Here is a 27,615-nt window from a genome sequence, read left to right as displayed (position 1 = left end):
TGGTTTTTTTTTTTTTTTGGTGGAATGCTTGAGTTGACCTTCTTCACTGGTGTTCAGAGGCTTGAATATAAAGTACCTTGAGGTCTTTTGTAGGAAAATGTCGGGGAGGGGATAGTCTTTATTCATTTTTGAAAATGCATAATGACTCTTTTTTTGTTCTCCGTCACTTCTTTTTCTAGGTCACGAATTGCATACATATCAGATTGCTTCATGTTATCCCAAGAATAATTAAGGTTGTGTTTCTTTTTAAAACTTTTAAAGAAATTTAGGGAAATTTCAGGTTCACAGTAACACCATATATAAAGTACAGAGTTCCCATAAGGCCTCCTTCACCACACAGACTCAGCCTACCCCACCGGACACCGCTGACACACATTAATTCTATCAATAAACCAACGTTGGAGCCGGAGAGATGGTACAATGAGTAGTGTGCTTGCCTTGTATGTAGCCAACACAAGTTTTTCCCTCAGCACCACAAATAGTCCCTTGAGCATCACTAGCAGTGACCCCTGAACAGAGTCAGGATCTGAGCACATCAAGGTGTGGCCCCCTAAACAAAAAAACGTAAGTTCAGAGTTCCCATGTGTCTCCTTTCTCCACATCTGCACAGTATCCCCGAGTATGTAACAGAGACACTCATTTGTTATATCGGTAAAACTACGTTGGAGCTTGAGAGAGTGTACAGACATTAAGACTCTTGCCTTGCATGAAGCAGACCTTGGTTTGATTCCTTGCAACAAATATTGTCCTCTGAACATCACTGGGATTAATCCCTGAGCACGTTCAGGAGTAAGCCTCATCGCAGCTGGGTGTAGCCCTAAAACAAAAAAAAAAATGAAATAAAAAGTCTACATTGACACATAATAATCTATTAAAGTCTATAGTATATTTTAGAATTTATTCAGTGTTGCACATTTTATAAACAACAAATGTAAGTTTTAACAAATTAATGGTGACATAGGTCATACATAATTGTTTTATTACCCTAAAAGTCTTCATCTTCCCTTTCCCCAAGTATCTGACAACCAGATTTTTAATTTTTTCAAGGCTTCATAGTTTTTCCTTTATTCAGAATGCCAATGAGTTGGAGTCAGACAGTACATTTCCTTTTACAATTGACTTCTTTCAATTTGTAATATGTATTTAAGGGTCTTTCATGTATATTCATGGATAATCATAGACACTTAGCAAAAAAAATAGTATTCCATTGTCCAAATTTATTAATCCATGAAAGTAATTTTGTTTGCTTCTAAGTTTCAGCAGTTATAAATAGCATCTATTTGCTGCTATAACATCCATATGTGAATTTTTGTGTGGATATATTTTAACTTCATTTAAATAAATGTCAATTAATAAAAATCACTGAGCTTTGTGTTTAAAGTATGTGAAGCCCAAAATTAAAAGCATGAAAGTATGTGTATTTTGTAAGACATTGCCAAACTGTCTTCCAAGTAGTGATCTCATTCTTGATTTTTACCGCATGTTAAAGAGTTCCTGATGTCATTTTATGTTCTCTTCAGTATTTGCTGTTGTCAGTGTTTTGGATTTTGACCATTCTCAAAGGTAGGTGATCATGTGTTATAGCCATTACACATGATTATAGGTAGAGTTATACAAATTGCAGTTCCTGATGACACATGATGTTCATAAATCACCTTCTTATTTCTCACTTGACATCTACATTACCTTTTTGGGGTTTTGTATGTCCAGGTATTTGATTCTTTTTTAGTGAGTTTGTTGATTTTCTTTCTGCTGAGTTTCAAGAGTTATTTTTGCATTTTGGACAAGTCTTTATTAAATATGTCCTTTGCAAATATTTTCCCCCAGTATCGATTTACTTTTCATTTTCTTGAACTGCTAATTTTTAAAATATTTCCCCACTGTGATTCATTTCGATAGTTCTATTTTTACATCTTTCTCTTCTGTGGTGACTAGTCCAGTGAACGTCCACATTTTTCAGATGTTTTATTTTTCATCTTTTGTGTTTTTATTTGGGTTATTATTAGTTCTTTCCTCATTTTATTTTTCCTTTAAATTTTTGAGCATAATTTTACTTGGTTAAGTGTCTAGATTTTGTCTGAAGTGTTGGACTTTAAGTTCAACTAGAGTGGTTATTTTTTTTTAATAAGCCTCTAATTCAAATATTATCCATTTCATCCCTTTAATACTACTTTTTAAGCATTGTGATAGTGGGTTTGGAGTATTCCTCATCTATAAATGGGACAGCCTGGTGCTATTGTGTGACAAAAGGGGTCCCTTCACTCAGTGTCAAGAACAGTCAAAAAGGATTCACCAATCTGATTGGTCAGAACTGAACTTCCTCCCCTATATGTAAACCCTGTTATCATTATTGCTTTGTCACTCCACGACCTGCCTTGTGGATTTTTACGTTTTGTACACATACAACATGTTTTCAGAAAAGACTCAAAAGGAAGCTCTACATAAATTAACTCTTGTGGTTTTACTTATATTACTCATGTTACTCTCTACTTTCTGGTCACCTCATTGACTCAGAAATCTACCACATTTTCTTTAGATTCCCTGTCCCCATGTCAGTTGTCTATAAATAGTCTTTGTGAAGGAAATTAATGCATATACAGGAGTCAAGAGGTTCACCTAGTTTGTGACTCTTCTCTAAGAATCCCTTTTATGTATTGTCTATAGTCCAGTATATGAAAATAATTGTCTCACCTATACCTGTAGAGTTTTGTGGTTGTTTACACTCCTACGTCCAGACCACCATTCTCCATCTTGAGAGGAAGTTAGTTGCTCCAGACAATTTTTTGTTGTTGTTGTTTCTTTTTGAGTCACACTTGGCTGTGCTCAGAGATTACTTCTGGCCTTGTACTCAGGGATCACTTCTGGTGGTGTTCTGGGAAACATATGGGGTGCAGGGAATTAAGCCTAGATCCTCTTTGTACAAGATAGACACCATCTCCACTGTACTACCTCTCCAGCCCCTCTTCTCATGATTTTTTTCTCCATACCTTTTTTTTTTAATGTAGGAGTACTGCTATTTATTCAGCCACTGATAAGCTGATTGAATTGGGCATGAACTCCACCTTATTTTTTTTGTTTTCATTTTTTATAATTTTATTTATTGAATCACCGTGAGAGCAGTTGCAAAGCTTTCGGGTTTAAGTCTTGGTCATACAATGAAACACCCATACCTTCACCAGTACCCATTCTCCACCACCAAAAACGCCAGTATACCCCCATCCCAAACCCTCCCCCTACCTGTGGGGCAGATGATTTCCACATTACTCTCTCTTTACTTTGATCACATTCAATATTTTGACACCAGACCTACCATTATTATTTGGGATTTTACCCCAACACTCAGATCTGCTGAAAAGGCAACAGTAGACAATTTATTTTCTATTGCTGGTTAAGAATAACATATAATGTTGTGTGGCTGCAGTAGTGGCTGCGCGATTTTGAAATTCTGAAATTTTAACACAAATCTAGAAGGATTTCTGCCAAAATCTGCTGGGTTCCAAGATTTGTTCCTGAGTCTCTGAGATCATGGCCTTTAAGCAGCTTGATTAGGAGCCAGGAAGGCTGTTTACGAGTTTCACGAGTGGCAACTTGGTGTCTTGTTGGGGTGGGGAGGAAAGGGCCGGCTCCACCTCCATATTGTGAGGCCCTGTGTGTCTCGTCACTGAGGGCTCAAACCTGACTGTCCTGTGGCCTCTGGAGGATGGCGGCCACTGAGTCGCCTAGAGGGAGCAGGCGGAGGGATAGCACCCTTCCACCCTGGGGTGGCCCGGCGACAGGAACCTACTGTGGGGTCCAGACACATTTCTGCCAAAAGCCGCTGGGTTTCAAGATTTGTTTCTGTGTCTCTGGGATCATGGCCGTTAAGCATCTTGATCAGGAGCCAGAGAGGCTATTCGTGGGCAGCGACTCGAGGTCTCTTTGGGGTGAGGAGGAAAGGGCTGACTCCATCCCCATCCAGTGAGGCCCCACGAGTCTCGTCACTGCGGGCCCAAACCTGACTGTCCAGTGGCCTCTAGAGGATGGCTGCCAGAGGGCAGCAAGGGGGAACAGGCCAAGGCTCAAAACCTATTCCCACCTGGTTTGGCCTAGTGCTGGTAGCCTACTGCAGGGACCGGATGCATTTCTGCCAAAAGCCGCTGGATTTCGAGATTTGTTTCTGAGTCTCTGGGATCATGGCCATTAAGCAGTTCAATCAGGAACCAGAGAGGCCATGCCTCCAATTATATAGCTGAGCCCGAGGTACTTTGTGGGTGTGTCTCCCACATACCTAATTTTTGGCCTTTTACTTTCTTGGTAAACTTTGCCCCAAGTTTTTGGAGTCTGGACTAAGGCACAGCAGAAATTTTGGTGTATCTGGAAGTCTGAAGGCACCATCAGGCTGCTAATGCACTCACCTCACAGTTACAGATTGACCTGCTGGCGGCACCATACCGCCACTTCTCATGATTTTTGATATGAGATTGTCATCGTTACTTTATTTTGGAATTTTACTCCATCATCAAGTTCTAGCTAAACATTTAGAGTGCACAGGTATAGGATGTGAAAGAATCTTGACTCGGAGTTCCTCAAAGCTAAGGGGCATATCATTTGGTTATATTTTTTAAAACGCTCATTTTTCATTTTGATGACATAGCAGAATACTCTTGTCTCAAAATCAAAATAACCACCTCCAAATGCCTTTGCTAATCAAAGTGCTTTTCTTTAGGTTTTAAAAAAATATTTGAGTTTATAATTTTTAAAAAGTTCTCAGCTGTAGTAATAGCACAGCAGTAGGGCGTTTGCCTTGCGCGCAGCCAGCCCGGCCAAGCTGGGTTCGATTCCTCCACCCCTCTCGGAGAGCCTTGGCAAGCTACTGAGAGTATTCAATATGCCTAACACAGTAACAAGAAGTCTCACAATGGAGACGTTACTGGGCCTGCTCGAGCAAATCGATGAACAACAGGAGGACAGTGAAAAAGTTCTCAAAATTATGACATTTGTTGGTTCTCCTATCTCTGAAGAGACTCTTTCTCATTTTTATATTTTCATTGAGATAGCACTGTTGATGGTACTATGTATGTTTTCGAGGCAAAGTTTCATATCTTCCTCATGTTACTATGCATCAAGTCTTCTACCAAAGTACCAATATTCTTTCACCATCGTCCATCGGACCCTCTCTACCATTTTGCCCCTCCCCCACCTCTGATATTCTCAGTTCTATAGTCAGAATTAAAGCTTGTCTCTCTGTTTTGTTTTTTGTTTTGTTTTGTTTTTGCTTTGATTCTTTGTATCCCACATGAGTAAGATTTTTGGGAATTAGCCCTTCTCCTGATTTACTTGGCTCAGTGTAACTCCCTCAGTCCTCATCCATTCATCCATATTATAGCACAGCGGTAGGGCGTTTGCCTTGCACGCAGCCAACATGGCCGACCCGAGTTCGATTCCTCCGCCCCTCTCGGAGAGCCCGGCAAGCTATCGAGAGTATCTCGCCCGCACGGCAGAGCCTGGCAAGCTCCCCGTGACATATTCGATATGCCAAACACAGTAACAACAAAGTCTCCCATGGAGAAGTTACTGGGCCTGCTCGAGCATTATATATATATTATATATAATATATATAATGTGTTATGTGCTATATATGTTATAACACTATCACTATCCTCCGGTTGTTCATTGATTCGCTCGAGCAGGCACCAGTAATGTCTTCATTGTGAGACTTGTTGTTACTGTTTTTGGCATATCAAATATGCCACGGGGTAGCTTTCCAGGCTCTGCCGTGTGGGCAGGATACTCTCGGTAACTTGCCAGGCTCTGAGAGGGACAGAGGAATCGAACCTGGGTCGGCCACGTGGAAGGCAAACGCCCTACCTATTCTGCTATCACTCCAGCTCAATAAATTGTGAGACTTGTTGTTACTGTTTTTGGCATATTGAATACGTCACGGGGAGCTTGCCAGACTTTGCCATGCGGGCAAGATACTTTCGGTAGCTTGCCGGGCTCTGCGAGAGGGGCGGAGAAATAGAACCCTGGTCGGCCATGTCAGCTGCATGCAAGGGAAACACCTTACCCACTGTGCTATCGCTCCAGCCCCTTAATATATATATATATATATATATATATATATATCATAGTTTCATTACCACACAAATATTGTTGGACACAAGTTGTTTACATGCCTTCGTTATTATATGTAGTGCTGCAATGAACATATGTGTGCAGGTATTTTTTTTTTCAGAACAATGCTGCTACACTTATTGGTCAGATAGCAAGTCTCTTTCTTTAAAAGAGAAAATGACTTTACAAGAAATACCTTTTTAATTGAACAAGGTTTCTGAAATACTTTACTTGGCTTGGTTTGTCTTTGTGGTAGAATCAGATAGAAATTCTCTAACTATATCTTAAAAGAATAAGTGAATCCAGAGATAGAAAAGGAAAGAATAGAGTGAGAAGCTGTCCAGCTCTGCGGGGTCATTTAGGAAACATATCTTCCATTTCCAGCCTTAAGCCTATAGAATCAACCCTACTCATTGTTAGATAGTATAATTGCTGTGCTTCACTTTGATAATAACAATGCTCCCTAAAATATATAAATTTGTTCATGTATCTACCATTTATAATTTGTCATAACATTAACTATCCTAATTGTCTGAATGGTTTAAATATAAACCATTTCAACATATTTTAATCCGTTATTCAAGATTTCTAACTTTACATCACTGGTCTAAGGTCAGTATACTGAATATTTTTTCTGATTCTACTTTAAAAAATTAAACCTGAGTCACCTGAAAAAGTAAGTGAAGTAAGAACAGACCATTCTACTTTACTGTTTTTCATTTTGTTTTTGGAACGTTTGAGGTACTTAACAAAAAACTGGTAATGTTTGTCCCAAATCTGCTCATCTGAAAATGATTTAAGTTGAGTAATTTAATGATGGAACATTTCAGAGCTTTTCCAGGGCACAAACTCTTAACATGGTTTATGAATTCTGTGTCACTCTGTGGTTGACTGTTTCCAGCTGTTGGGGAGTATGTCGATCTCTGTAACTGCATAACTCTGACTTCACAAAGAGGTTTTCATACATTTTGTAAAAATGTTTGCCAGTTGATCTTAGGATCAGGCTATGGTCAACGGTGAATACCGGAGACAGGAGCAGTTCAAGGTGAGTAAATATTACAGTTAACATTTACTTATTAATCTTTTTGGTGGAAGAGTCCTTGAACCAGGAGTTTGGGAAGATCCAAAATTCCTTCTAAAAACCTGACAGAATTCAGCTAAACAAGTTGAATAATGGAAAGGAAGTCACATGGCAAAAAATTGCCGCATTGGTTACTACCACTAATTTCTTCCTACTTTTTAAGAGATAAAAACATAATAAACAGAAATTTATAGAATAAATAATACATTAGCTTGAATATGATTATCTTTACCTAAATTTAGAGTGTCTTAAGGCATGGAGAAAACATCCTGTCAGCCATTGAAATTATTCTTTAAGGTTTTTATTACTAGAATGGTCTTCACCATGTACTATTAGGATGAATGCTAGATTGCACTCAACAAATGGTTTCTTCTTACTTTTCTCTACTATTTATCCTGAACAATTTTTTAAATGATTCCTTTATACTCTAAACATAATTTTATAAAGAAGCTATGATCATTACTAATGTTGAGTTAAATAGTTGGGAATATGTCAAGAAAAAAACTATTCAGGGCATATTTCCAGCAAATACATACTCAAATGATTTCATTCCCAGCTCTATCACATGGTGTTGTCCTGGGCCAAGATATGCTGATTAATATTCCCCTCAAATTCTGAAATAGCAAGAAACTTCTTAAATTGTTGAGGTTGGCAGAAAAGAATTTTGATGGGTATTTTTAAATGTTCCATGATAGCAAAAAAGTTGCATTTAGTTTATTCACCTACATTCTTGTTCAATCAGATCCAATCCTTAGTGTAAGAAACTTCCCGTGTCAAATCACAGATCATTTAAGGCTAAATAATATTTCATATGCTTAATATTCTTTGTCAAAAAGAACACAGAATTTGGTTTAATAGGCTAATAGTTAATAACAATCTTGGCTCATGTGAATTGAAGAAATTTGGTCTGCTAAAGAGAGCAGAAAACTGAACTTTTAGAAGGTCTCAGAACTCATTATTTAATTCAGTTCTTATCAGAAAGCTATTTTGTGGAAGTTTCTCTGCTAACAGAAGAATTTCATTGATAATAAGATGTGATCTGGGTTCAGGGAGCTCAGTGTGGAGTTAGGGAAAGTGAACTATTTATTTTTGAATAAATAAAAATATAAGACAATGTGAGGCCAGAGAGAAAAGGGGCAAGGTGTCTCTTTTGCACATGGCCAACCCTGATCTGATCTACACATATGGTTCCCCAAATACCTGGTTCCCCCAGAACCACAAAGAATGACTTTTGAGAACAGTCACGCCCTGAGCATAGCTGAATGTGGTCCCAGAACAAAAACCAACCAACAAACAAAAAGACAATGCTTGATTATGAGGGATGTTTCTCTAAACAATCAAGATGAATACCCATTGAACTATTGAACATCAGATTGGACATGTACAAAATATATCAAGCCTGGACTTTCAAATTGTATAGCATGAAAATCTATGGAATTCAAAGTTGTGCAAAGACATGATTCAGTGAGCAAATAAAAATATATCAAATTATTATTTACTCGTGGTATCAAATGAAGTGTTCTAGTTTATCTCTAATTGGTGGAAAATGGGCAAAGGTGGTTGAGGATACAGCAATTAGTAAAACATCTTTCTACTTGTGGAAGCTTAGAAGGAATTCTCAGTCCCTGTCGAGAGAGGGGTGCCCTTTGCCCTGGTACACACAGCAGAAGTGAGGACAGCCGCCATGTTGGTTTCTACAAAATTTCCTATATTTCCTGGAACCATATGTGAGTTTAGTGTCAAAATTGTGTTTTGTCAACTAAGCCCACCAAACACTTTAGGCAGAGAAGGCAGAATAATTGGTTATCCTGGTCTTGACTCACTGTCCAGTAAGTACAAAAGCCCAGTGGGGGCAAAAATAAGCTAGGGTGATTCCAGTATTGAAAATGAAAGTGATTTGAACCCACAGAAACAAATAGAAGATTATTTTCCCCTTCTTGTAGCTATATTTTCTCCCAGACTCTCCCACTCCTTGGTCATTCCTAACTTAACTTTGTCCACACTCTTCACTTTTAATGTCTCCTTGACAGTTTCCACACTTAGCAATTCTCTCTCTCTCTCTCTCTCTCTCTCTCTCTCTCTCTCTCTCTCTCTCTCTCTCTCTCCCCTCTCTCTGAACAACTAATTGCTTTCTGTGTCTTAAATTTGTGTTTTGGCTCCGTAATTAGATTCTAAACTTAGCTATTTGTTCCTTCACATATGGAGTGTCTACTATATGCTGGATCCCATGCTGAGAGCTGGGACACACCAATGAGCAAGGTCCCTGCTCTTAACGATGCAAATGAATAAAACAAATAATTATGCACCGTGGAAAGTGTTGGGAAAGAAATTAATGATGCTATGAAGGAAAGTTACAGGTAGGAGAAGAAATCTTTACACTGGGACCTAAATGAAGAAAAAAAGCCCTGTCCGTCCCGTGAAAGGGATTCAGAGAGGGCTTATAGGAAGGGGATCTCTCCCCCGCCAACGTGGCCCCTCACCTATGCAAAAAAAAAAAAAAAAAAAGATCTGAGAAGACCTGAGTATTGACCCAAACAAAAGCCTTTATTGGAGTGGTAGAGGGACAGCCATGTCTGGATTAGGTGGAATGAAGCCTAAAAAACCCTTAACACAGTGCCTGGCCCCTGATGACCACTGAATGCATGATTAGTAATTGCTAGCTATAATTGTTATTATTAGCAATATGAAAGACAACCCTAAAATTATTCAACATTTATTTTATTTTATTTTTTTTATTAGTGAAACACCATGAGGTACAGTTATAGACTCATAAATTTTTGTGCTTGGGTTTCAGTTATACAATGATCAAGTACCCATCCCTCCACCAGTGCCCATCCTCCACCACCACGGGTCCCAGCATCCTTCCCACCCCCCATCTTCCCCCCATCCCACCCTGCCTCTGTGACAGGGCATTCCCCCTTGTTCTCTCTCTCTCTTCTTTTGGGTACTGTGTTTTGCAAGAGCCTTACTCAACATTTAGACCCTTCCCTTCTCTATTTGCAGAATCTCTAACTGACCGCTGGTGCTAATCCCTTGGAAGGGGTCCTCAGGGTCCTCAGGAGGAAGGAGTGATCCCCTTCCTTGTCCTCCATGGCAAGTCACTCCTCCTGTCCACACCACACCGCATGACGATCATTTCAGTCTGTTTTCCCTGTGGAATTATGGAGTCTTTGTGAATAGAGATGGTGCTTTTGTGTATAATATCTACTTGATTGCATGAGTTCTATTTTTCCATATTCTAGCATCTGGGATTACGAATGCATATTGTTAGCAATCCAGTGATAAAGCTAATTGGTGGTGCCCTTTGCTGTCTTCTTGTCACACAAAATAATGCTGTACCCTACAGAAAATGCATTAGATTCGATGAAATACTGTAGCTTCAGGCTGCAGCTTTTAATGAAGTACCACTGAGGTCACTTATTCAATAGATGGGTAATAATGAATTTATCTCACACACATAGGTGTTGTAAGGAATTAATCTTAACATATTGTTAAGGTGTTTACACCTTAACATTTTAAGGGAGAACATGTTAAGGTGGCACATTGTAATTATAGGCTTATGAGAAATTTATGTTCTTCTGTATTGTCGAATATCTGACAGTAGTGGGATTCAGCAAATACCTGAGGAATAAGAAAACAAAAGTGTAAATGAACTGTGTCCACTGTGGGAATGCTAGCTCCCATTTTCCTTCTTCAGGAGGCCCTTGTTGTGATTGAGCCGTCTGACCAAAGACCTCATGCCCACTCCCTCACCCCTCCCCTCCCCCCCCCCCCCCCCCCCCCCCCCCGCGTGACTGCACTGCATCAGTCTAGAGCTGGTGCTCTCTGCTTCACACAGGCTTCCTTTGCCACAAGCTTTGCATATGCCTGGATTGGATTTTCTCCGAGCTATACAATAGCCTGAGATTCTTTTATTTGTTTATGTTTTAAAACTTACGTCATTATCATAGTCACTCTCACTGTCACTGTCCTCCCGTTGTTCATTGATTTGCTTGAGCGGGCCCAGTAACATTGTGAGACTTGTTACTGTGTTTGGCATATCGGATACGTCACGGGTAGCTTGCCAGGCTTTGCCATGTGGGCGAGATATTCTTGGTAGCCTCCCGGGCTCTCTGAAAGAGGGGCGGAGGAATCAAACTCGGGTCGGCCATGTCAGCCGCGTGCAAGGTAAATGCCCTGCCCTCTGTGCTATAATTTTATTTGGAGAAACCAACTTGTTATACCTAACTACCACCAAAGTGTCAAGACTGTCCTTAACATCCCTTGCAGAGAGACACATGCACCTCCATTCATTGCAGCACTGCCCTGTCCTCAGTTACAGATAGAGGTGTGTGTACAGCCACGTTCATTGCAGCAGGGAATGGAAACAACTTGTATCCAACAACGGGAGAATGGATGAAGAAGTTTGGGTGTGTTTTCACAATGGGATACTACACGGCTCTAAGAAAAGATGAATTTTAGCTTCCACCACAATATGGATGGAATTGGAGGTTGTCCTGTTACGTCGAATAAGTCAGAGGGAAAAGGCCCAGTACTGCATATCTTACTCACCCATGGCATCTGAGCAGCACAGCACAGCACAGGACTGGCAGTGACACACCATCATGACCCTGGACCTTGGATTACAAATCTCAGAAATTCTTCTCACAATCGTCTTTCCACCCTGGTCTTCTTCGACAGCCTTCCAGCCTGGTGGACAGCGTTCCCCTTTATTCCTGAGACCCTTCCTTCCACAAATCCATCCTCGTCTAATTCTAGGCGTCTAGTGGCATCACAGCGTGGCAGCTTTTTGTGCAAAGTGGAATTCAAGTGCTCTAAAGAACACACGAGAGCCTCTCGAGGCCGGATGCAAGTGGTAGTGATGGTTTCTCTGCCTGGAACCGTGTGCTGCTGGCAGGGAAGCATGGTGAGAGGAAGGAGGTGCAGTTGGGAGGAGAGTCAACGCTGTGGGCATCTTACTGCTGCCCTGTGCCTCCCTCAGGCTTGAGCAGTGCCCGGACGTCAGCGGGCATGCACCGGACTGCGTTTGCTTGCTTACAGGGGGAAATCCCTTTCTCCTTGCATGTCCTACTCAGGCGTCCAAGATTTTACTGTAGAGGCAAAAGTCAGAAGCAAATCTCAGTCAGGGCCTCTGCCCGCCTGCTGCCCGGCTAATCTGAGCACTACAAGATGCTGTCCCTGACTCTATCTGCCACACATCAAGACCAGGCCTGCCTTGGCTGTGTCTGAGCAAAGCCACAGAAAATCCTGCCTTTTGGGATTTTTTTCTCTTGGCCAGGGTCCTGTGAGGCCCAGTTTTATCATCCTTTACCAAAAATATATTTCGTTTCCTCCCAGTTCTGTGCTTGATTCAAGAGAGTAACTAAAAATGCTGGGTAAACACACACATACTATTTTTATCTCCACACAGCCTGTGCAAGCCCCCTTCGCTCCCAGATGCAGTCTCTCCAGTCTACCCAGGAACCAGTTGCTGCAACGGAAAAAACGAAAACGCTTTCTCTCCATCAGATGAGTGCTTTCTCCTAGGCCTGCCCTCGCCTTCTACACTTGCCCTTCCTATCTGTGGGGCTAGCTCTCCCAGGATAAGGATCACAGGCAAAAAGAATTTGATTTCTGCCCAAAGAAACTGATGACTGTCAGAGACAGGAGGGAAAAAAAAAATCTCAAACTTGCTCTTGACTATGCCTGGTGCTTTATTAAACCTGGCTGCCAGAAGAGTATCCTACCTTTCAAAACTACTGGCTATCTCAGGAGATTCTGTTCTTTGATTTCTGGGGTCAGATGAATTTACAATTGACTAACACAAAAGAGACACTCTGGAAATCATTTTGAAATGTCAATGAAGCTTCTACCATCTAATATGGTACTACTGTTCAAGAAGGGAGACATCCATGACATTGGCAACTATTGTCCGATCTGCCTATTGTTTGTCATCTACAAGTTGTTCACTAGAGTCATCCTAAATAGGATTGGCAGAACACTAGATGAAGGACAACCATGCGAGCAAGCAGGGTTCCGCAAAGGATTCAGCACCATCGAACATATCCACACGATAACCAAGCTCATTGAGGTTTCTCGGGAGTTCAAGATGCCGCTCTGCTTAACGTTCATTGATTTAAAGAAGGCCTTTAATTCTGTTGAGATGGAAGTGGTCATTGAAGTCCTAGCAGCCAGTCAGGGCATTCAAGCTCAATACATCAAGATCCTCCGTGAGCTGTATTACGAATTCACTACCAGGATCTCTCCATTCTACAAAGAAGTAATCGTTGATGTCAAGAGAGGGGTTAGGCAGGGTGATACCATTTCACCGAAACTCTTCAGTGCCACCCTCAAGAACATCATGCGACGACTGGAATGGGAAGGAATGGGAGTGAAGATAGATGGTCGGCAACTACACCACCTCCACTTTGCTGATGACATTGTTTTAATAACACCAAACATCAGCCAAGCAGCACAAATGCTGGCCGACTTTGACCGTGAGTGTGGAAAGGTAGGACTACAGCTGAATCTTACGAAGACAATGTTTATGAGAAACAGCCTCGTTCCTGATGCCCCATTCACTCTCAATGGAACGACCATCTCCGAATGCAACAGCTATGTGTACCTAGGTCGAGAGGTCAACATGACAAATGACCTGGCACCCGAGCTGCGCAGGAGGAAGAGAGCGGCTTTGGAACGCCTTCAAGAGCGTTGAAGAAATGGCTAAGAGGACAAAGAACCTCCAGCTCCGGGCACATCTCTTTGATTCCACTGTTCTTTCTGCATTAACATACGCCTCAGAGTCCTGGGCCCTATGCAAACAGGATGAGAACGCTATTCGGGTCTCCCAAAGAGGAATTAAAAGAGCTATGCTTGGAATATCATGTTTCACTCAAATGAGAGAAAGAATCCGGAGTTTCGACAGCCATCGACAATCAAGTATCAGGGATGCTGTCTCGTTTGTCAAGGTGTCAAAAATCAGATGGGCTGGTCACGTAATGAGATTTAAAGACGACCGCTGGACTAGAGCTGTTACCGACTGGATTCCATGGGATGTCAAAAGACCGCGTGGCCACCCACCTACCAGATGGTCAGACTTCTTCATCAAGATCATGAACAATCAGTTTGAGGCTCTTTGTGTTCCTAGAGCGAACAGACGCCATTGGGCTACACTAGCACGCGACAGGGACAAATGGAGATGTTACTGGCGCCCGCTCAAGCAAATCGATGATTAATGGGAGGTCAAGTGATCAATATGGAAAAGTGGCAAATCAGTAAAATGAGAATGATTTGCATTATAAAACATTCTTTTTCTAACACCATCAATTTTTAAAAAATTTTTATTAGTGAAACACCATGAGGTACAGTTGTAGACTTACAAATTTTTGTGCTTGGGTTTCAGTTATACAATGATCGAGTACCCATCCCTCCACCAGTGCCCATTCTCCACCACCACTGATCCCAGTATCCCTCCCACCCCCATCCCTCCCCACCCCACCCTGCCTCTGTGGCAGGGCATTCCCTTTTGTTCTCTCTTTCCTTTTGAGTGTGGTAGTTTGCAAAAGAGGAATTGAGTGGCAATGATGTTCAGTCTATAGTCTACTTTCAGCATGCATATCCCATACTGGGAAGATCCTCCCAACACCTTTATTTGGTGCTCCCTTCTCTACCTGAGCTGCCTTTTCCCCTAGCATGTGCGGTTGGCCTCCAAGCCATGGAGTAAACCTCCTGGTACCTCTCTCGGCTATTCTTGGATGTCAGTCTCCTATTTTGTTACTTTATGTTACCCAGATGAATGCATCTTTCTATGTCTGTCCCTCTATTTCTGACTCATTTTGCTTAGCATGATAACACCATCAAAGTTTTAAAGAGTGAATTTTCCAAGCATGGACGCAAGAGGATTATGTTACATGGTGTACATTTTTTTGTAGGAAAAAATGGTTTTGTATATGGGAAGAAATAATATAAATTCAGAACTTACAGATAAGTGAGCTCTATCACTCATCTCTTTAAAAAGTTTATAAGAATATCTAGTCAAAACCAGCAGTTTTCTCCCTTGAAGACAGTGTACATTTTCAGTCCAAGCATCCTGCCTGAGCGGTACTTAGAATGGGAATCCATATCCTAAGCTCTCTGGTCCCCCTGGAAACCTCTTAAACCTTGTCCACAGCTCCTCTCAGTATTGGCACCTGAACTTCCACCTTCGTCCTTGAGTTCCTCTAAGTTTCTAGGCAATTTCTAAAATTATCAAAAACTCTTAGGGATTTTATCATGCACCACGTTCAGTTACCATTACTACCATTTCTGAGGATGTTGGAATGTGGAACACCAGGGTTTATAGGTAGGTGAAACAAAGGTATCAAAGTAGAAATTTAGGGATGCTAGAGGTTTTTGTCAATGAACACAAAGAAGGTGTAGTCGCAGTGTCAAACAGCTGACATGGCAAAGTAAAACCGCATAAGTGGCCAGAATGAATGAGCTATTTCATTCACCCATTCTTCAAAAATTGGAACTGCTATAGCCCAACATATATCATACTGATATATGGTCGGTAAGATAGATGGTCGGCAACTATACCAACTTCACTTTGCTGATGACATCATTCTAATAACACCAGACATTACCCAAGCAGCACAAATGCTGACCGACTTTGACCGTAAGTGTGGAAAGGTCGGATTACAGCTGAATCTCACAAAGACAATGTTCATGAGAAACAGTCTTGTTCCTGATGTTCCATTCGCTCTCAATGGAACAAACATTTCCGAATGCAACAGTTATGTGTACCTAGGTCGAGAAGTCATCATAACAAATGACCTGGCACCTGAGTTGAGCAGGAGAAAGAGAGTGGCTTGGAATGCCTTCAAGAGCTGTTTTTTTCCAGTCCCTCCCAGTCCCCAGTCCCCACCTCCCCATTTGTATGCTTCGTAGATGTTTGATTCACTGGTGATATTATTTGTACTGTTCATGAAATTTAACAGGATGTTTTGTTTGTTTGGAGGCCACACCCAGCTGTGCTCAGTGCTCACTCCTGGCTATGTGCTTAGGAACCACTCTTGGAAAGGTTTGGGGGGAACAGATGTGATGCTGGACATTGAACCCAGTGGGCCACGAGAAAAGCAAATGCCCTTCATGCTGTACTATCACTCCAGCCCTAACAGGATTTTAAAGAGTATGAATAAACAATCATACAGAAATGTTAAAAAAAAAAAAAAAAAGAGCGTCGAAGAAATAGCTAAGAGGACGATCAACCTCCAGCTCCAGGCACATGTCTTTGATTCCACTGTTCTTCCTGCATTAACAAACGCCTCAGAGAGCTGGGCCCCACGAAAACAGGATGAGAACGCTATTGGGGTCTCCCAAAGAGGAATTGAAAGAGCTATGCTTGGAATATCACATTTCACTCAAATGAGAGAAAGAATCTGGAGTTCCGACATTTGTCGACGATCAAGAATCAGGGACGCTGTCTCGTTTGCCAAGGCGCCCAAAATCAGATGGGCTGGTCACATAATGAGATTTAGAGAGGACCTCTGGACTAGAGCTGTTACCGACTGGATTCCACGGGATGTCAAAAGATCGCGTGGTCACCACCCATGAGATGGTCAGACTTCTTCATCAAGACCCTGAATGAACGGTTTGAGGCTCTTCGTGTTCCTAGAACGAGCAGATGCCATTGGACTACACTAGCACGCGACAGGGATGAATGGAGACATTACTGGTGCCCACTCAAGCAAATCGATGAGTAACGGGATATCAAGTGATTAAGTGATATCATACTAATTTTGAAAGAATTCTGAGAAATTCCAGAGAAGTTATGTGTCAAGTGGACTCTAAATGCAGATCATGAGAAGAGCCATAAGCAAATATCCAATTTTTTTATTTCAAGGGAAAGAAACCAATTAAGTTATCAAGGAACATTTGGGCTTATAAGTTTAAAAAGTGCAGGGCTAGGTTACCTTTATACATTGCTGGAACAAGCCACTCAACATTAAATATGTATATATGTAGCACTGTCCTCCCATTGTTTATCCATTTGCTTGAGCAGGCCCAGTAAACATCTCCATTGTGAGACTTGTTGTTACTGTGTTTGGCATATTGAATACGACATGGGGAGCTTGCCAGGCTTTGCCGTGCGGGCGAGATACTCTTGGTAGCTTGCCAGGCTCTCCGAGAGGGGTGGAAGAATCGAACCTGGCTCAGCCAGGCAGGCCACACGCAAAGCAAAAGCCCTAGCACTGTGCTATCACTCCAGTCATGTATATATGTATATATGTTTATATATACATATATATCATATATCTTTGGTGTTCAGTGATTCTTGTTCTCAGGCAGGCTTACCTCTTATAATTACAATTTTCTAAGCTTACCTCTGATCAGCTTATAAATTGTCATGCAAGAAATGTTCTTTTCCTAAATTTTGAGCTAAGATTCTAGAGATGGATCTCACTGCTATAGTTACCTTATGTAGACCTGGGTAGGCAGCATGAAGAGGCTAGCTCCACCCAAACTGCATAGACAGGGTGGGGGGCAAGGGGGATGTTTGTTTTCCATGGGAAAACAAGAAATGGATTCTAGCCAAACAATCTCCTCACCACAGAGCGGAAGGTTTGAAGGAAGCAGAAACCTGGAAATGTTTGATTTCCGACCGGAAATCAGCGTATTTCCAGAAGAACAAGTATCTAAACTGTTAAGAATGGGTAGGATCTGGTCATGGAAGAAGAGAAAGCTGAGAGAGACGGTCTACCAAGGAAGAAATGGCACAGAAAGTATAAATTCTCATTGGTGATTTTAGGTGAAAAGGTTAAATGATCAACCTCTTATTGCTAACATAAGTTGGCTCAGAAAAGACAACACTGAATTGAAGAAAAAAAAGACAATCTGAGCCTTCCTCCTTGACCAAACTGGGACTAATTTAGTCTTTCAGTAAGCCCTGTAATATGATTTCTTGGAAATAGTGAGATTAAGTAATGATGCAATGTTGAGTGACCTAACTGTCATATCCCTGTTACTCTTGATCAAAACACACAAGGAAAATTACCAACAGAAGCCATTGAGGATGTTAGACTATTCCTTGGGTTGGAATATAATTGCTGAAGTAATTTTGGCTTTCGATGGTTTTGGATTTGGGTGTTTTTTTTTTCTGTTTTGTCTTTAATATATCACAAGATAGGACAAAACCTCATCCACTAGGAGACATTCAGTGAGCCTTGTCATGAGGCAGGTGTGGAGAGGAGTCAAAGTTTAGCCCAAGAGAACATTTTTAAGATAGCAATATTGAGGTATTAGAAACAGTGGGAGGGACTGAAGAGATAGTGCAACAGGTAGGACATGTGCCTTGCACATGGCTGACCTAGGGTCAATACCCAGCATGCTATAAAGTCCCCTGACCCTTGCCAGGAGTGATCCCTGAGAACTGAGCCAGGAGTATGCAAACCCAGAAGGAAGGAAGGAAGGAAGGAAGGAAGGAAGGAAGGAAGGAAGGAAGGAAGGAAGGAAGGTGATATTTTAGGAATTTGGCATGAAAATTAAATAAATAGAGGATTGTTTATCAAAAATAGAAGTCCATGAGCTTCTTTAGCTATCATTAGAAGCACTTTGACAGATACCAATTTTTTAAAACAGAAACGTCTTTAAAATGAGAAGAGGAGAGGTTGTATAATGTTAAATGCTTTGGGTGTCAAATCAGAAGCCAAATAACAGGCATTGGCCTAGAAATGCTTCTAAACCTCCAAAGTTCTCTAATTTAAGTTTATTTACTTTTTGAAGTTTCAATCACTGCTTATTAACGTTAAAAAACTCATTTTTTAATGACAAGCCTCCCTTTTATTGAGTTACAAATGAATAAAGCATTATTTCCTTTTGAATTGGAAGCTGACTCAAGGAAAGAGTTGAAGTACACTATAGGAGATCCCACGTTTGATAGCTGCCAATGCATCTCCCTTGAGCACCCCTGGGGGGTGACCCCTGGAGGCACTGCACTGGATGTTGCTCAGTACTGAAGGACATCATCTTCCCCAACCAGATTATCCCCCTAAAATGTCTGAAGTAACATTACTTTATACTTGTTGTGGTGAAGATTCTTTAGTTAATGTTCAGTCATTGTTCATAAAGAATTGCTTGATGAATTCAGGAGATCTTCAAATGGGTTCCATTTTGAACCATCTTCTAATAAGTTTTTAATTCCCTCTGCATTTACTCTGAACAACTAAGTCTGTGGTCATACTATCATCAAATTTTATTTCATTTTAGATTCTTCTTATTCTTGACCTAATTCTGCATGGGAGGCAATTTTAATAAACAGTATGTTGCCATTATTAACTAGTGTTTCTCTTAATAAATACGCAACCGAGGAAGCAGAGACAAAACCATCTGGAAAACAACCAAAGCCAAAGTTTATTCTTGATTTTTGTCACTACTTCTTTCATGCTTTCTTAATTTCCTTACACATTAAATATACAATAACCAAAACTTTATTAATATACACAAAGATAACATGCGTAGCATGTAAGCATGATAGGTAGCAAGTAAACCTGATGGTTGGTTTCTGTACCAAAGCTTTTGAAGTAGGAACAATACACTTGTATCACAGACCATGGGGAGATCAGTGTGGAAAAATCTCAAAAAATCCACACGGAGCTCTACAGAAAAAAAATCAAAAAACTTCTGTTTAAACTATGGATAAATTTTCTTTTTACTCTTGTACCCCCCCTAAGGCTTCATCTTGTTTTTTTCTCCAACAAATGTGTTATAATTGATAAACAACCAAAATAGTCATGGAGGTAGGGAACACAAGGTGTGATAGAAAAAACACAAATGGAATTTAAACTATTATGTGCCAGACAGCTGCTAAATCTCCTGGATAAAGAAAAGCATGAACCAAATAATTCACTAGTTCATCTTTCTCTCCATAAAGAAAACCAACATTTTTAGTTTTGGATAAATAACTAAGGCTCTTGCAGAGGTGAAATATGTCATGGGGACAATATGTTATATCTTTTTGTACAGGATATACCTAAGAATAATAAAATACTGAAGAGCAAGAGTAAATATCTGTAAAAAATAAACCCCTCTAGTGTATATGTCACATGAAAAGCAAAATGATTGGATATAATGGTTGTTACTGAAATAGTAGTGGGTACGATATTAAAATAGTATTGGTATTAAAAACATTCTTTTTTAAAATTCATCTTCTCAGAGGTTTGATTTCAGATGCATCTGTATTTTCATTTTCTTGATTTTTATCCTTCTTTATTCGGATAAACACAACTGCTAAAATTATACCTAAAAAAGAAATTAAAGGCCAGTTAGCTGTAATTTCAAAACATAGAGTCACATTCATTTATAAAATATTAGTCTAGTAGGAAAAAATAACTCATGTGAGTTCTTTTGTTTATTACTCAGTAAGGTTTAATTGTTATGGGTAATGTGAGACTCCAGGAGGTATTCATGGGTATGTAGGCTTTTTTATGGTAAAAAAATATTGACTATTATTTTGTCAATAATTATTACATATCAAATCATATATATTGTTGACCGAGTTTTTGTCAGGGAATCTAAGATAAAACGCTTTCTACTTTGAAGACTGTGTAAACATCTGATAGTTTCTGAGCTTTGAACATTTTCAGTAAGTATTGACTCAGTCCTTTCCTTTTCCTAGAAGAAATAGTCCAATCAGAACAATAACTAGAAAGCTGTTATCTATTTTACATCTCAATTCTACTTTTAATACATGTATATCAAACACCACATTTCATTTATGCCTTCTCCATGACTTAAACTTGGATAGACCTTTGTGACTTCTCCCATTTCTGAACTGAAAATTTAAATTGTGCATTTTTTGTCAAATGTGCACTATCAAACCAATATTTTATAAGGAATTAGTTTTTTTAAATATTAAGGAAATTTATTTGCCGTGAGTTTTCAAAAGGAATCAAGGTAGAAACAACCGAATAATTATAACCGAATAAATAATTCCAACACTATTTTTGGAAAAAAGATATGAAACTGTAAAATTCTATTAATTCTATCTCTATACATCTCAAAACATTGGATTGGGACTGGAATTGTATATTGTATATTTAATGTGTAAAACATTGGGGGTGGGTTGATAGTTAGAGATATTAATCGTTTTTGTTTGTTTGGGGGACAATACCCAGTGGTACTCGAGGGTTATTTCCAGAGGTGCTCAGTGGGAATATGGGATTGGAGATTTCACATGCTCAGCGCATGGAGCTACCTCTAATCCTGAAACTTATGCTAAATGAAAGAGGAATAGAATAAGAAGATGCATAGAGGGGAAAGAAAACTTGGCACATGCAACCTTCAAAGAGCAGCTCAGTGAGTCAGAGAGATGCGCCGGATGGTGGTTCTCAGGGAGAAAACATGATCACAGGTAGGAAGGGAGTGACTACGTTAGAAAGACCCTTCGGAGTCATACTGGCAATTCGGTGGGAGAGGAAACAAGAATGAAAACTTTTAGATCTGTGAGTCAGAGTTCAATTTGATAAACTGGGTTATAGAAGAAAAGGTAAGATACCAAGAGAACAATTTAGAATACTTGGAATTCTGATCTTTTTTTTCCTTTTTGGGTCACATCTGATGTTGCACATGGGTTACTCCTGGCTCTGCACTCGGGAATTACCCGTGGCGGTGCTCAGGGGACCATATAGGATGCTGGAATCAAACCTGGGTCGGCTGCGTGCAAGGCAAACGCCCTACCCGCTGTGCTATTGCTCCAGACCCCCCTTTTATTTTTTCAAAAAAGGGAGAGGCAATCTGGTATTAATCCTGTTTTCTCATAGACATGAATTAAGTATTTGTTTTGAATATTTAACTTTTGGTGAGGCTGAGAGCCGAAAATGGACAATTACTATAGTATATTTTGAGTTGTGCACAAAAAGAAAAGAAAACTGGAATAGATACTGCTGTTTGTCCAGGCCAGGGAATGGCGAGAGTCTCAGCTGTGCAACAGTGGAATTGTGATTGGAGAACCAGGGTACTGGTGTGAAAGCATATGGAGCAATGCTTTCAGAATATTTGCAATAATTAAGGTGTGTCAACATTACGGAGTGAAGGGCTACCTTCTACAGATTCTGACACTGGCAGAGCAGACCATATAAGCTCTGCAAGAAAGATCTGTGTCTATCTCTCCTATCAATATCTCCTTCTTCACTTCAAAAATAGTGTCTCACAGACAGGGTCTGGCTACTGCACTTATTTTTCCTTCATTGTGATATCTTAGCAAATAATCACAAAGCATAACAACTACATTTTAAAGTTTCCTATACTTCCCAAACTGATCAACCAGACAGTGATAAGTTAGAGGGTGGTATTAGTGAAGTATTCCAAAGTGGAGAAATTTTATATATATTCTTTTATTTGCTTTTTTTAGCGGGGGTGGGTGTCATACCCAGCAATGCTCAGGGGTTCCTCCTGGCTCTGCACTCAGAAGTTACTCCTGGCGGTGCTTGGGGGACCATATGGGATGCTGGGAATCGAACCTGGGTCGGTCGCATGCAAGGCAAACACCCTACCCCCTGTGCTATCACTCCAGCCCCTTTTATATATATTCTTGATTCTTTCCTGTGCTGTCATTTGAACAACCTTCAACTCGTGAAGACAAACGTTAAATTTAACTCATGTTTGGGAGGTCCAGGACAGGAATCCTTAAATATGAGAAATTGTACTTACCAATAACCAGAAAGGTGACCAGGAGTATGCCAACTGCCATCCCTACAGTGGGCATTCCGGGCTGCTGACCTGCTGGCCGGTAACAACTTCCTGCCTCACACTTGCAGAAAGTAACTGAAAAGCAACGGAGTATTAGTATTCAGCTATAATTTTTCAGGTAAACAACTGCAGAAGCCCATAAAATGACAAGAATATTTTCTTACTAGCTACGGTGATAGAAATTATGCCAGTTGTCCGTACCCCAAATACCTACTTGGCAAATAGACGGTACTTTCCATAGGTGGTTTGCCATTATCAATGATGCGGATTGAAATATTATAAACTTCCTCTTCAAAGTTCGTGTGCTTGGTGGAAACACTGGCATATGTCCCTGTAGGAATGGGAGAAATGAGTGACAGGAAAACACAGTTTCATGAAAAAAGCTTATCTTTGCATCATATGCTTAAGTTGACTAAAAATAATCAGATATAAGTATGAGTTAAACTACTCAAAGTATCACCATTTCACTTGGAATATTTATTATATTACTTGAGAAAAAAGAGCAAGGGCATATTTGAAATTCTCAATTCATGATTTCTCTGTAGAAATAAATACTAAATATAGTCCACTATCATTATTCTTAACTACTGTCCTACAAAGTTTCTGGGAGCACTAATTAAAGATAATTGAAATAAATGCTAGATTTTCCCCAAATCTGTTTAAATCTCTAAACCTTTTATCCAGGAAGATGAGACAATATCAGGAAGAAAAGATAAACAAAATTCAAAACAATGCACAAAGTAATCAAATTGCTTAAAATAATAATAAAGAGAAAATTTTAGGAGTATTTGGTGGGGGCAAGTGGCACTTGATTTTCAAATAAATAAATAATTTTTCAAATAAATAATTTTTCAAATAAATAATTCTTCTAAACAGAGTGGGTAAATTACTTTGTTTTGGAGAATTGTACAAGTTCTCTAAATTTTCCCAGTACATTTAAAACACTGAAATAAAAAATTAAATGCAATTACATTCTTCCAGGCAAATATTTACTGCTTACCATGGAATTAAGTTAGGAATTAGTAATTGTAAAACTGTAGAAAATTACTAAACATTTAAAGACCAAATAAAATACAGCTAAAGTTTAAAAAAAAACAGAATATGAAGTGTTGAGGAACTATAATATACTGGTTGGAATATAAAATGCTATAAATTATTTGGAAAGCAATTTGCCATTTTATTATATATATAAGCATATAGCTACCATATAATTTGGTCATTCCACTTCAAAGTAGTAGTTAACTAGAAAATACAAAATTTTACACTCCTCCAAAATATTTTTCACAGATGTTCATTGCAGTTTTATTTGTAAGAACAAAAATGGAAGTCATATAACTGATTAGGACTGAATGGATAACAAATATATAACAATGGAAAACTATTTAGAATTAAGAAGCAGTGAAGTCTTTATCTATACTGCAACATGGCTAAATTCTAAAATAAGAATGCTAAATGAAGTTAGACTAACAAAAAAAGGACTATATATGTTTTAGAAAAAAATCTTGAAAATACAAACTCGTTTCTAGTGACAGAAGATCAATAGTTACCTAGGAATAAGGGGTGAGCAGGGCAAGGTAGAAAAGAGGCTTGCAATAGAGCAAGGAGAATTTATATGTGTTGGGGAAGGGAGAGAGTTGGCCATACTAGTCCTGGCTCAGTGTTCATTCCTGCTGGTACTCAGGGACTATGAGGTGCTGGGAGTTGAATCAGAGTCTCATATATGAAAACTTGCACTCCAACCTTTTAACCTCTCCAGCCCTGAGCCTGGAAAACATTTGGTGGTGATGGAACTATTCAGTATCCTGATTGTGCTTATAATCTCAGTGGTCCATACAAATGGTCTATTCTCATGAGATATTATAATGGCCTCAATGATCTATATACTATTGTATATGTGCTATTATAATCTGTGCAGGTTATTGAATGTTAATTCTTTTTCAATGAAGCTGGGTCTTGAGAATCATTATGAGCAGTCCTTCCTCAGTCACTATTGGATTCTATGCAAATGCTGCTCAGATAATCAACTACCTATTTACACTCAAGAGGCTGCTTGCGTTAAGAATCTCCCTTCAGGGGCTGGAGCAATAGCACAGCGGACAGGGCGTTTGCCTTATGCCCGCCAACCCGTGTTCGATTCCCAGCATCCCATACGGTCCCCTGAGCACCAAGAGGGGTGATTCCTGAGAGCAGAGCCAGGAGTAGCCTCTGTGCATCGCTGGGTATGACCCAAAAAGCAAAAAAAAAGAATCTCCCTTCAAACCCTGGTGTTTTCCTCACCCTTGATGACTTCCCTGTGCAACTTTCCCAAGCATAAATTTCCCTCCTGCAGCATGGAAGAAAACACCCTGTTGAATGCGCAAGTCCAACAAGGCAAACTAAAAACAAAAAAATTAATCATCCATGTCTGTTTTTCCTGTGGACTTTTCACAACTCACCATTGATTTTGGTAACTTCCCAGCTGTTCTTAAGCGAGTCACTGCCAAGGGAAAATGTGAACTGGGAACCCCGATAAGGCTGCACATCATCATCGGTGGCCTGAAAGACGACACTTCCGGGGGCCGTCAGGGGGTGGCACAAGAACAAGCCGTTGTAATCCTTGACCAGCCGGGGGCCATTGTCATTCACATCCTGAATGTTCAGGTGGAACTCCACTGCAGTGCTCAAGGTAGAGCCACCTAAGGAATTGAATGATTCTAGTCAAATATCAGCACTCTCATTTCCTTCTTAGGGATAGAATAGTTTCTTTTCATTTTTTTAAAATTTTTTTCCTTAAATTTTTATTGACCCAGCAATACTACTCCTGGGACTATATCCCAGAGAGGCAAAAAAGTATAGTCGAAGTGACATCTGCACTTGTTTGTTCATTGCAGCACTCTTGACAATAGCCAGAATCTGGAAAAAACCTGAGTGCCCGAGAACAGATGACTGGTTAAAGAAGCTTTGGTACATCTACACAATGGAGTACTACGCAGCTGTTTGTTAGTTTCTTTTCTTAAAAAAAAAAAAAACAACACTTCCAATTCAAATTTTGGGGTAGATGGAGGTAACAAAAAAATAAGCAATTGGAATCAAACCTGGTTTAAAGTTTCAGTGATAATAACTAATGTATATGTGCTAAGATTTTGTCTACATTATTTTTACACGACTCTGATGTCCATTTATCGATGAGAAGGATAAAGCGCAGTGTTGTTGAGTGACTTACCAAAGGTCACACAGTGGTAGGACTGGTTTTACCTCAGAAGGCCTCACTTTGGAGCCGACACACCCAGCTGGTCCTCAATCCTCACACAGGCACGTCCACTACTTACCTCAGCGCTGTGTCCTCAGCTATCAACCTTTTAGTGTTGTGGGATGCCACCTGTCATTTTTTTAGCTAACAGAGTTCGCACTAACATTTCTTACTGTGGCCATCGTGTGAGAATTTGAAATACCGTAGCCTCGCGAGTAGCTGTTGAAATGGGCAGGTTACCTCATTTCTCAGTGCCTTTCCTCACGCACAGAGAAAGCGTTAACAAGAGTACTCACCCACAGTGTGGTACAAGGAGTCAGTTACTGCACTGATGGTGTGAGGCAGGACTTGAGAATGCCATCACTCTGACATCTGACATCAGTCACAGGTTCTTGTGTGTGCCGTTTCTAAGCCTAACCTGCCTTGAGTCCTGTAAAGTCGGTTTTGTTTGGGTTTTCCTTTCATTCTTAACTGTTTCTGCTCTGCAGTTTCTAGTTAACCCAGCGAGGAAAAGGCCCTGAAGTCAGTTCCTCTCTCTGCATCATTTTGGTGCAAATGAAACAGAATTGGAAGACCGGTTTTATCCTTCGGGTCTCTGAAATGGGAGTTCTTTAGGACATACCTGACACGCAGGCTTCGTCAGTCAGTGCTCAGGACAAAGACACAGCTTAAAACTCCCTGATGACCCAATGGGAGCTTTCAACGTAAAGGTTAAAGGCGTAGGCGATGTGACAGTGGAATGTGCTCATTAGAAACTGCCAAAGGACAAAGGACAGGGTTCCTGGCCTGCCACCTCACCTGATCATTCTCACACACAAGCCTTTCAAATGGTACAACTGCCTTAGCTTCGGCCATAAGCTTAGCATAACTATGGTGTTTTTCACTTTCTGAATGATTTCATATGCAGGAACCATTTTATAATTCTCCCTTCCCTCCCGCCCCCCCTCCCGCCCCCCCCCCCCCCCCCCCGCACTGGAAATTTCTCCATTTCATTCTCATTTCAACTTCCAATCTGGATTTCTCATTTCTCACTTTTTTTGGTTTAAAACTGTATTCAGTAATACTTTATTCAAATCTCTTTTTTTTTTTTTGCTAAACCAGATCGATTTTTTTTTTGGCTTCTAATTAGAGCCTCTGGGTTAGATAGGAGCAGTAGAATTTCTCCTCTAGGTTGAAAAATTCCATTAAAATGCAAAGAAACCTAACATTTTAATTACCAGCCTTATCACTGGTAAGCATAGAGCTCCTGTGAGGATTTTGATTTTTTTTTTTAAATTTCCTGAATCTCCACTGCTCAGGTCCAACGAGCAATATATAGTAACACAACTGAATTAAATAGGGCACAAAGACTATATAAAGATGGTTCAATCATCCCCATGCTATCACTGTAATAGCCTTTCCTTCCTTGCCTTTATCTGTAGAGAGACTGAACCCAGATTCATTAAAAATTACTGAACAATAATCTCCAGGACTGATCTCCTAGTATTTGTACTGATAGATGCCCCTC

The 27,615-nt window shown here is 40.1% G+C and overlaps 1 protein-coding gene across 1 annotated transcript in view; it reads right to left on the bottom strand.

Moving 5' to 3' along the window:
- Window positions 1-20,333: 20,333 nt before the first annotated feature.
- CDH17 (cadherin 17) overlaps window positions 20,334-27,615 on the bottom strand; it is a 51,055-nt gene continuing 43,773 nt past the window's right edge. The window contains exons 14-17 of the mRNA XM_056112532.1: window positions 25,315-25,554; window positions 23,094-23,210; window positions 22,841-22,954; window positions 20,334-20,431 (exon numbers count right to left, since the gene is read on the bottom strand). Of these exons, the coding sequence (XP_055968507.1) occupies window positions 20,334-20,431; window positions 22,841-22,954; window positions 23,094-23,210; window positions 25,315-25,554 (569 nt within the window). The remainder of the gene's footprint in view (window positions 20,432-22,840; window positions 22,955-23,093; window positions 23,211-25,314; window positions 25,555-27,615) is intronic.

The sequence above is a fragment of the Sorex fumeus genome, unplaced genomic scaffold, assembly GCF_029834395.1.
Source record: "Sorex fumeus unplaced genomic scaffold, SorFum_2.1 ptg000002l, whole genome shotgun sequence".
NCBI lineage: Eukaryota > Metazoa > Chordata > Mammalia > Eulipotyphla > Soricidae > Sorex > Sorex fumeus.
This window is presented reverse-complemented; position numbering and strand designations above follow the sequence as displayed.